The sequence below is a fragment of the Pleurodeles waltl genome, chromosome 5, assembly GCF_031143425.1.
Source record: "Pleurodeles waltl isolate 20211129_DDA chromosome 5, aPleWal1.hap1.20221129, whole genome shotgun sequence".
NCBI lineage: Eukaryota > Metazoa > Chordata > Amphibia > Caudata > Salamandridae > Pleurodeles > Pleurodeles waltl.
The window spans coordinates 585206952-585218670 of record NC_090444.1 but is presented as its reverse complement, the minus strand read 5'-3'; the positions used below and the strand labels follow the sequence as shown (position 1 = coordinate 585218670).

Sequence of the window (11719 nt, the reverse complement as noted above, 5' to 3'; positions counted from 1 at the left end):
AACTGTGCCCAGAATTATCTCTGCTTTCCAAAATGAACAGGGTTTATTCTCCCAGTGTTTCGTACTAATCCTTGCACTTTTGAATAGGTGGAGTTACATTCTTTGGTTGTTAGACTTATACTTCCTATATACCTGGATAGAGTTTCTCAAATCATGCTTTCTTCTTAATTGTTTGGTAATTTTGGTCCTGCAAGGAACAGGTGTAGACCTTTCATTCAGACTCTGACTAGGTAGGTCTAACCCCTATGGATTTGGCATATAAGGAGGCAGGGGCACTGTTCAGCAGGGGTAGTACAAAGATCCACAAGAGCCATTTCTACTTCTCTTTCTGTGTCACAGGGAGTGTTATTGACTGAAAGTAGTAATACTGCAATGTTGGCTACACCCCCTTTTTACCAGCCTTTACAGCGTAGTGCTTCAATCACTTACCAGTAATGCCATTACTCCAAGTATATTTTCACCATAATTAAATAACCCCCCCCCCTCCCTTGCTGTTAGGACCAGGTCAACTGTGTTATGGGTGGGATTGAGTCAACTAAAACAGGAAGTGGTGAGGGTGAGAGGGGCTTTTATATGTTTTACTTTGGTAGGTGTGTGTCTAGGAGGTGAAGCAGCTTCAATATGTAATTAATTATGGTGAAAATGTATTCTGAGTAATGCATTTACCAGTACGTAATAGAGGCATGTCAGAGAATGCAAACAAATGCCCATTAGTAAAAAAAAAAACACAATTCTACTATTTATGTGCTGGAAATTATTTCTTATTGTTGCTAGCTTTTCAATCCTAATTTAACCTCAGCTGTTTGAAAGATCAACATAGGCTGACATGTTTATTTGATTTAATAACTCTTCAACAACGTTTCCAAAAATATACTTCAAATTAGGTTTACCTGCTAGGATGGATTGGAATCAGTACCTTTATAGTTCAAGGAGAAATGTAATGTCTGCCTTCTAACAACAGAGGAAGCGCACGTTTGTTTGAAGGTAGATTTCTACAAAGGCGATCATCTGTTTACCAAGATGAATGCAATGGAAATGGGGTGGATGGTAGACACATTAATTTAAACAGATGACCCATGCAATATAAGTAACATGATTGAGGTAAGTGTGAATTGAATCTGGGGTCAAAGCTCGATGAATCAGCTTTGATAAATATGCTGTTATATATAGAGATCTCAACAGTTAGGGCCTCATTACAAGGCTGCCAATGGGACTGCCGCACTCCAGGCAGTCCGACTGTCACATTACAACCCTGGCGGTCGGACCAGCTCAAGACCCCTATCCCCACCAGGAACATTGTTCTCAATGGGCTGACTGCTGTCGGACTTGCAGTCAGCCACGGCGGCGCTGAACTTCGCGCCGCTGTGCTGATCATGACTCCACTTTCCATCACCCTTTCCGTGGCGGGCTTACCACCATGAAAAGGCTGGCGAAAAGCCAGTGCTGGGCACCACAAGGAGCCCCTGCACTGCTGATGACCATGTTGTGGGCAGTGCAGGGGCCCCCTTCCGGTCAGAATGCACACTCTTTAGTTTGCAGAGAGTGGCACGCCGAGGGTGCTAATGTGCTATGGTGTTGGCCTCAGCTCCCTTAAGACCAGTACCATAGCACTGTTCCTGCTGGTCAGCCCAGCGGGAACGTCGTAATACAATATTCTTGTAAGTCAGCCCAGTGGGAGCATTGTAATCGACAGGGAGGGACACCGACTACATAAAAGCAGTGTCCTCCCCCGCGGTACCGGGACCAGCAATGTCATAATGAAGCCATTAGTTCTCGTTTGTGTGAATCACATCATTATTTGAGCACTCCTGAACAGGGTAATTTAAGACAAGGAAATTTAAAACAGACTGATCTCATTTTGTTCAGTCATGACAAGTTTAGGTTAACCATCATTGTGTGGAAAGTGATGGCCATCTTGGAATAGAGCCCTTGTCCGTGAAATTGAAGGGAGAACAATAAATGTTACTTTTTATAATCAGGGAGTGCATAGGATTTAGATGACTAGGCAATTAACACATGGGGTACTCACACGCTGGACATATTTAGCAAATGAAAACAAAGAAAAGCTCATTAATGAACTAGCACTCCATATGAAAAGAAAAAAGCAACAATCTGAAAAAATACCCCTCACAATGATGGTGGATGGGAGGACTAAGGACATTCCCTTCGACAGCTGGAGACTCAGAAAGGAACTGACCTGGGCTGGTATTCAGCTAGGGGCACATATAAAAGGAACATTAGTCTTGATATTTCACCTGTTTAGCTTTTTTTGTTTTGTTATGTAGGTCAGCAACTTTAGGTGTGAAAGCATTTAGACTTCTAAAAAATATGATGTTTAAAATGTTAGGAAAGAGCTCAATGGATTTCTCTTTCAAAGAATTAAGTGACGGTCATGTTAATCTGTTGAGTCAAATTTAAAAAATGTTCTCAATTTATAAATGCTTAATGTATAGAAATAAATGAAAGCAGTAATATCTGCATTAAATGACAATCATCTGAAATGCCAATTTGCTCCCTTGAATATGCCTTAATAAAGTTTGTCAATCTATAATTTAAAACTTTGCTTAAAACGGGAAGTAATATTTTCTAAAAAGCGGTGCTCATTTCTATAAATGTGTGTCCTGTTTTTCAGTGCACTGTAATGGGGGTTCCGTGGGGGAGGAGGAGGAACGAGGAGTTCCCCCCCAGGGAGCTTTGGGAGAGATGGTTTCTCCCTCGACTCGGTTGGGCCCCGGGGCTGTCTGTCTTTAGGGGCGGTCCGGCAATAAAGCCAGACATTTTGTGGCCACTGTCACCATTTTGCAAAAGGTGACCTGGTGGCCAGGGTGGGCTAGTGCGTCAGGCTTCCTTTTCAGGGTTCTTTTTTGCAGTATTGCGGTGTTGTTTTGGCAGAGTGTCAGTTGGGGAGTTAAAAAAAAAGAAAAAAAAAACAGCGATAGGACAGGAAGAAAGAGTGGTCGAAGCAAATCGCGGTACACACTGTAGGTGCAGATCCGTGTGTAGCCTAGGACTGTGGGGTTGCGGCACCTACTTACTTGTTGCTGTGGCCTTCCCGGCGTCGTTGGTGTCCAGCGCTATGTCCCAGGACGAGCAGGTGCGAGTGGCCCTGGCGCTGCATCGGCAGGCCGGCCATCTTGATTTGCTGAGGGAGGAGGCCCTGGCGCTCGCCACCGCGCGCTGGAGCCGCATGTTTGAAGGTGAGGAGGAGTGGGAAAGGGGAGGGCGGCCCGAGTAGGGAGCGCGCACCCTGGGAGGGACATGGGCGGGATGGGAGGAGGACTCGTGGAGGCCGAGGCCCGAGGGCTTCCCCGGGGGCGGGGCGCCCTGGAGCAACGCAGCAGCCGCTGGGTTTGGTGCGCAAGGGGAGAGGTTCCCCGATAGCAGTGTGCTCTCCCACAAAAGTGGGAGTTTCAAAAAGTAATGCGAGGGCCGGTAGGCCCAAGGAGTTTTTGGGAGCTGGGAAGGGGAGGGGGGGGGGAGGGGAGGGCAACTTGGTGCCTCCATCAGTGGTACCCCGTGGAACTGGTGTAGGGCGGGGGCCAGTTCGAGTGAGGCAGAGGGGGATGGGGGTCAAGGATTGGGTGGAGAGAGGAGGGGCCCAAGGGACCCAAGAGTTCCTATTTCCCGGAAATGGCCGACTATGCTGCAATGGAGCAGCAGTGACGAGGAAGGGAGCCAGGAGCCCAGATGGGGGGGTCCCCAGAGTTTGTAGAAGATTTAGCAGCCAGGAATTTAAAGGGGGCTAGGAAGGTGTATGAGGGCCCGGGCAGGAAGGAAGCAGTGGGTGGTGGCAAAGCAGGTGGGGGAGCGTCCATCCTTTGGGAGACGGGGGGTATGAGGAGCTGGGGGTAGTGGAAGTGTTTTTCACCTTATGGCACACCGGACCTTATATGGCAGGACACTTTGGATTTTGATGAAGAGGACCCAGGCGAGCTTGGCGCGGCTCGGTCACCCTGGGAATAAGGGAAGGTGAGGCCTGGTGCGGCCGGCCGGATCACATCTGCAGGATGGCGAGGAGAACAGCGGGAGGCTGCAGAAGTTCCTTCAGGGCGGTGTGGCGGAGTGGGTTTTGCACCCCCCAAAGCCGGTGCCCAGGGGGAACAACGTCCGGGCCCGTCAGGTATGCGACGGCAGGCGAGAGGGGGTCGGCAAGCTGTGACATTTGCAAAGGATGCAGTAAGAGTGGTGCGGAGAGTGCGGTTGGAAAGATTGGGGCCGACTCGGATGTGAGCTTTGAAGAGGGAGAGCTGGTTGACAGTGAGACGGAGATGGAGTGGTGGGGCACGGCAAGGGGTGGGGGGACGTTAACCCTGTCCCTAAGTCGTTGCAGGTAGAGAGGAGCGGACGAGTGAAGGATCGGGCTGGAATGGAGGCGCGGTCGGTTAAGGAGCGGCCACGTTGCTCTCTCCAGGTAAGGAGTCATCGTGTTCTATGATTTCTGTGGCATCGGAGGCGAGAGAGGATTCGGTGCGCCTGGTGAAAGGTGTGTACGTGCAAGACACAGGGGTGATCACGGAGGCCGGTGCTGGCAAGGAAGGGGGGACAGATGCTGAACGGGGGAAAGGGAGTAGCGACGGACCATCGTGTAGTGATACTCAACGCATGGGGCAAATGGGGAAAGCGAAAGATGAGAAGGAAGGGGAGCTGGCTCCCAAAAGAGTTAAGTTGCCTTATATGGGCACAGCAAAGCTGTTGGGGGCGCATTTGATGCAATCCACGAAAGAGAAAATTTGGAAAGGGGAATATGTGGATGTGCTAAAACTGTTGCACTGGGAGGTGAGGGCGAAGGAGGGCTCTAAGGAAGAGGAGTGGGAGCTCTCAAAAAGGCCTAAGGTGCCGGTTAATATCGAAAATTGGACTGCCGCCTTCTTTCTTTTTTCCAGTGTATACTGTGAGCATTTTCCTGAGAGGGCGGTGGCCCTGTTTAAGTATATGGATATTATCAGGAAAGCTCACCTCAATTATGGGGGTTACGCGTGGAGGCAATACGACGAGGAGTTCTGGGCGTGCATGGCCGCGGACCCCGAGGTCCATTGGGGTGAGATTGATTCGGATCTGTAGCAGCACACCATGGGCCCGGCAAAATTTGGGAAAACAGTTTTCACGGCAAGTGGATTGCCTATAACTTATCGGCCCTTTCGAGAGTGCCCCACCCAAGTGGTGGGGTCTGGGGGCTCTAGCCGGGGAGGTCCAACACTTCTGGGTCCGGTCGATCGGGGGCATGTTGGGATTTCAACAAAGGGCTGTGCACTAGGGAATATTGTAAATTCCGGCACAAGTGCTCGAAGTGCGCAGGACGCCATCCGGTTACAAGCTGCAGTGACCAGCAGAGTGCCGCCAACACGGGTGGGGCACAGGGGCAGTACAGTAGCGGTGGGCAAACCCCAAACCATGGGGGCAGGGATGGTCAGCAACAGCGGCAAGGGGTTGTGGGAAAGGGCTCGTACTCCGGTTATTGTGGAGCGGCTCGAATCCTACTTGGCGCAGTATGACAGAGCGGGGATGCGGATTTGCTCTTGCGGGGATTTCGCGTTGGATTTCGGCTGGGGTACGAAGGGCCTTGGGAGCGTCAGTGGGCTGAGAATCTGCGTTCGGTACGCGGTAAGGAGGGGTTGGTTTGGCAGAAGTTGGTGAAAGAGGTGGCGGAGGGTCGCATGGCTGGCCCTTTTTCAGATTGTCCGATGCCGAACCTCATTGTGTCACCTATTGGAGTATTGCCCAAGAAAGAGAGCGGCCAGTTCAGGCTGATACATCACCTGTCGTGGCCGGAAGGGGCGTCGGTCAATGATTTCATACCGGAAGCGTACACTATTACGCATCCGTGGATGTGGCGGTTGCTATGGTGGAACAGCTGGCCCAAGGGGCGCTTATGGCAAAATCGGACATTAAGGGGGTTATTCTAACTTTGGAGGAGTGTTAATCCGTCCCAAAAGTGACGGTAAAGTGACGGATATACCACCAGCCGTATTACGAGTTCCATAGGATATAATGGACTCGTAATACGGCTGGTGGTAAATCCGTCACTTTTCCGTCACTTTTGGGACGGATTAACACCTCCTCCAAAGTTAGAATAACCCCCTAAGTCTGCTTTCAGGCTGCTTCCCGTTCACCCGGCAGATTTTGAGCTGTTGGGCATACAATTTCAAGGAGAGTGGTATGTGGATAAGGCGCTTCCCATGGGGTGCTCAAGCTCCTGTGCACTTTTCGAATGCTTCAGTACGGCGTTACAGTGGATTTTTGTGAACATAACGGGTCACCAAGGGGTGACACATTATTTGGATGATTTATTTTTTGCAGCACCGGCGGCCAGCCCGCGTTGTGCGGCGGTGCTAGGCCAATTTGTGGAAGTTATGGGAGACCTAGGTGTGCCCTTGGCTCCCGACAAGACAGTGGGGCCATGTACGGCACTGTCATTTTTAGGAATTGAATTGGACACGGTTGCCGGCATTGCACAGTTGCCATTGGACAAAAAACGAGACTTGGTGTGCAGAATCAATGAAATGTTGAGCAAGCGGAAGGTGACGGTGCGGGATGTCCAGGTGTTGTTGGGACATCTGAATTTTGCCTGCCGGGTGGTGAGAGCGGGACGGACGTTTTGCAGAAGGTTAGCGTTGGCGTTGTCGGGCCGGGCGTTGCCACATCATCACGTGCGGTTACAGGTGTTGGTCCGCGAGGACCTGCGAATGTGGGTCAAGTTTTTGGAGTCGTTCAACGGAATACTGTTGAGAGTGTGGAGAGGCTGTGAGTGGGATGTACAGCTGTTCTCCGATGCGGCGGGGTCGTCGGGGTTTGGGCTTTACTGGGATGGATGTTGGTGTGCAGAGCAGTGGCCGAGTGAATGGAAGAATGGGGGTCGCAGTATTGCTTTTCTGGAGCTTTTTCCTCTGGTTGTGGCGGCGTGCTTGTGGGGATCGGAGCTTAGACACTCGAGGGTTCTTTTTCGCGTGGACAACCTTGCGGTTGTACAGATGGTCAACCGGCAAACAGCCCGGGAGGCGCGAGTTTTGCAATTGATGCGCGTTTTTGTGCTGCAATGTCTGCGAAATGATATATATTTCAGAGCAAGGCACGTGCCAGGTGTTAACAATGACATTGCAGATGCTTTGTCTCGTTCCCAGTGGGACCGGTTCCATGGATTAGCCACGGGGTGGCGCTTAGCCGGATTCGCATGCCCGAGTCGATGTGGGGAGTAGGCACGGCAGGATGCTACAACTGGTTATGAATTCCTTGGCGAAGTCTACAAGGAAGGCGTATGCGCGAGCCTGGGAGGAGTTCCTAGGATCCCGGGCACGGCGACGGGTGAGGCAGGAGGAGGTCGTCGAGGATGTAGTTCAATTTATTATGGGTTTGATCGAGAAAGGTCAAACAAGAGTTACGATAGCGGGTAAGTTAGCGGCGCTGGGGTTTATGGGTAAGCTTCTGTGGGGGTACCTCCCATCTGCGGGGGAGTTGGGGCAGAAGATCCTCAACGGATGGGCAAGGGAATTAGGGGTTACTGGTCGAGTGAGACATCCAATATCGGTGGCGCTGTTAAAGCTGCTGTTCCCAGTTTTGGGGGACGTATGCCACGACGCGCGCAAAGCAATGCTTTTCCTGACTTTCATGTCATGGTTGTTTTTTGGGGCCTTCAGGGTTTCGGAGTTGCTGGGACTTCCTGGGCACTCGGGTATTCTGTGGAGCGAGGTTCAGCCGGGGGAGGAAGGTGTGGTTGTGGTTATTAGAAAGTCAAAGACGGACCAGAAAGGTGTCGGGGCAACGGTTTTGCTACGGCGATATCCTGCCCGGTCTATATGTCCGGGGCTATTGGAAAGGAGATTGCGCATGGAAAAAGGGCCTCTAGATGGTCCGGTTTTCTGTCACGCCGAAGGGTTTCGGGTTACAGCCTCCCAGCTTTTGGGCGTTTTGCGGAGGGGTTTGTCTCGCCTAGGGTTGGATGCCTCACGTTTTGGAACTCATTCTTTTCGAATAGGGGTTGCGACCGAAGCAGGGAATAAAGGTTGGGGCCGGGAGGAGTTGAAGGCTTTGGGAAGGTGGCGTTCAGATTGATTTCTGAGATATGTGAGAGGTATGGAGTCTGGTTTGTAATGGGAAACTGTCCATATCAGTGATCGCCACTCTTTTATTAAATGGGCTCAGCGCCTAGCGAGGAGAACTGCTCTTGGGGATAATTTGGGCCTGGACCCTGCGAGATACCCCATCCGTTGGTTTGGGAAAGGGGGGATGAAATGGAGCGAGCTTTTGCCGCGCTTGCAGGCGATTAAGGGGAAGGGCCATTGTCCTGATGTGGTGTGTATTCATTTAGGGGAGAACGACTTAGTGGTCAACACAGGGCGTAATCTTATAAAAGTTATGAAGAGAGAATTGCAGGTCTTGTTAGAACAGTGGAGGGGCTGTCATGTGATTTTCACAGATTTTGTTCCGAGTCGGGTTTGGAGAGGGGCCAAGAAGCCGGGAGCTATAGAAAGGGCCAGGAGGAAATTGAACAAGGAAATGAAAGGCTTTTGCGCAGAGAAAGGTTTTACCTTTTTGGAACACGCGGATTTACGCTTCGAGGACGATGGGGTTCATCTCTCATTTGTGGGGATGGAGTTGTATTTGTTTCAGCTGAAGGAGCAGTTTAAAGCACTATTTAAGGAGCCCTGCGGGGGGCAGGAAAGTCGGGGACTTTTCCTGGTGGCGGTGGCAGCTGCAGGGCAGCTATTAAAAGCTCGGGTGGAGGACAGATTTGGCAGGGCAATTTAGGTATTAGAGGGGGAAGGAGCATTACTTAGACATGACAGGCAGGGGACTGCTCATTAGAGGACAGGTTCAAAGTAGAGGGTAGGACGGGGAAATTAAACAAACAAGAGGAGAAGGGAAAGTCAGAACGAGGGTAGGTGGGAGGGCGGGGTAGGGGAGGGGGAGGGGCAGGGGTTAGGTTATTTCATTGTCTAGTGAGGTTTTAGTTTTGTAAGGCAAAGGACTAGGGGGGTAGTTGTCAGGGGCACCTGTTTCAATAAAGCGGCCTTTTGCACACAGGGAACCGAGTCGTATGTATTCATTCTCTCCCAATGATATATTGCTATAATGATAGATACCAACAGTCCTTTTTCATGCTTACTTTAGCGTGTCCTTCTATAGCGTGTATACTTCAGTTATGTCTGCTCTGGTGTATTTGCTGTCTCACACTGTGTTAATATCCATACATGTTTACTTTTGTAATGGCTCATGCCCTGCATTCTTTCTCCATGGTATCCAGCGGCAGCAAAGTCAGTTGCAACTTGAATTCCTTGGAGACTGGACGTGGGATTCTGTATTTTCTGTATTTTCTACAAATAAACGTACATTATTTGGCATTTGGAGTCAATTGAATTTATAATCATCATCTCAATATATTTTTGCGAGAGTGACAACTTCTTCAAGAGCCCAGTGTTCACTGCATATTATTTCACTTTTCACCACTCACTGCTGCCTGGTTTCCCCATGCCACTGTTTAAGCTCCAGTGCTTCATTGGATGCGGTATGGAAATTGCTCTACCGCAGATCGGCTGTTTCCGCATGCACATATTTGTATCCTGAAGCTGACAGGCGCATTGAACACTTTGGAGGAATTGATGACACGCCGTCACCAGGCACGTGTTATTTAAAATGTGACGTGTCACCCCGACACAGCGGCCATTTTGGAAAAGTTTTCAATCTATATACCGTGCCTGGCAGTGCAATTTACTAACCTCATTCTGGGAACATATGATGCTCACGGTCTATAACTAATCTGTTTCTTTAAATGCACTCAAGTTGCAGTAACACTGGGGAGTATTGGAATAATGGTAAAAGAATATATTTGAATGATTTCCTGACATCATTACCTTTATAATTGCCGCACTTATAATGGCTAATATTCAGCAGTTTGTGCTAATTCGACCATTTCTTCCAAATCCAGGAAAACCTTCAACACCATGGTTAAAATGGTTTAAAAATTCTTTAGTGGCTATTGACACTGAAATGTGTACCACAAAAAGCATGGAAGCCATACTTTACAGCAATTTAGGCTCAGAAGGTCAGCATACCTATGACAATGTACCTGCCTCAACACCTCCCAGGGACAGTGATGGATGGAATGAGTATTTGGAAGCTGTTACAAGGCTCAGAAACACGTTAACAGAGCAACCGAGTGTACGGCTTGAATGATTTAATTTTAATAAGATGAAACAGACACAGGAGGAGTCTATTGAGGAGTTTGTTTCAGCTCTCAGAATTCTTGCAGTGAAATATAATTCTGAAGCTACGTTAGACACAGTTGATAGCAATCAATTTGTTTTTGATTGTAACTCTAGGAACGCTTACTTTTGTGATCCAAATTTAAGTGAAGTATTAGATATGGCCAAAGCCATTGAGCGTTCAGTTATTTCTAGCAGATGTATTACACCTGAACCTGTTTTGCTTGCACCAAATGCATGTTTCTGAATCCATAAATGTATTGTCTGGTAAAGATAAACTTTCTAGAACTGCACATAAAAGGAGTGGGACAGACATTCCTTTAGAAGTGGGTGTAAAACACATCTTAGCATGTCCGGCTATAGGAAAAAAAAAATGCCTTAAACTGGAACATATTCAAGGGGTCTGCAGGAGTGTTGGGGTGGTTCTCGGGTGAATCCTGTGGCTGTAGCATCTGTCATAGATGAATGCCTGTGGGATTTATCAAGGACTGTCCTTACACTTGAATGGAAGAATGGAACTCAGTAGAAATTAAACCTGTGAAAGGCCCTGTTAGAAATGGGGTCTTTGGTTGGCAGTCAGGATACCCACTGTCCAAGCAAGGACCCTCACTCTAGTCCAGGCAAAGGAGAAACACACCTGGTTAATCACCACTCACCCCCTTGTCAGCTTGGCACTAGCAGAAAAGCTTAACTCAGAATCAATGTGTGAAGTACTTGTACCAACACACATAGTATTACAGTGCAAACACTCCAAAATGGACACCACATTAGTTTAGATGAATAGACAATATTTATCTAAATCTCAAATAAGACCAAAAGGACAAAAATCCAACATACACAAGTCAAGATATGAATTTTCAAAAGAATAAGGGGCATATTTATACTCCGTTTGCGCCGATTGTGCGTCAAAATTTTTTGACGTACAATCAGCGCAAACGTTGCCCCATATTTATACTCTGACGCCCGAGCCCGCGGACGACAAATTCCCGCCGTGTGCGTCATTTCTTGGATGCGGCAACCCGCCCTGCGTTAATGATATGCAGGGTAGGCGTTCCCAACCAAAAAACGAGGCAAACGGCCGTGCGTCGTATTTATGCTTCCAGGCAAAAATGGCGCTCGGCCGGGAAGCGGAGCCAGAAAATGACGCACAGCCCGATTTGCGTCAAAATTTAACGCCTGGGTCAGGGCAGGCGTTAAAATGGGGCAAACACACCTGTATTTAATCAGAACACACAGAACAAACAGCAGAGCAGCAGAGCAGCAGAGCAGCAACAGGGAGATATGGAGGTGATTCTTATCCAGCGTGCACGCAGACGCAGAGCCCAGCAGCAACAACAGCAGCTACAACAACACTAGCAGGGACCCCAAAGGCAGCGCAGAAGGCAGGAGAGGATATTCCGCCCAAGAACAACCCTTCAGGGCCTCAGGGAACATGACATCATACAGAGGTACCGGTTGAGCTGGCAGGCCATCCAGCAACTGCTGCGAAACATTGAACAGCAGTTGGCCCCCACTTTGGTGAC

General features: G+C 49.2%; 1 protein-coding gene across 1 annotated transcript; it reads left to right on the top strand.

The window, feature by feature from the left end:
* Positions 1 to 7203: 7203 nt before the first annotated feature.
* On the top strand, positions 7204 to 8046 carry LOC138297045 (integrase/recombinase xerD homolog). The gene has a single exon (XM_069236558.1). The coding sequence runs from the start codon at positions 7204 to 7206 to the stop codon at positions 8044 to 8046; it is 843 nt and encodes a 280-aa protein (XP_069092659.1).
* The last annotated feature ends 3673 nt before the right edge of the window (positions 8047 to 11719 follow it).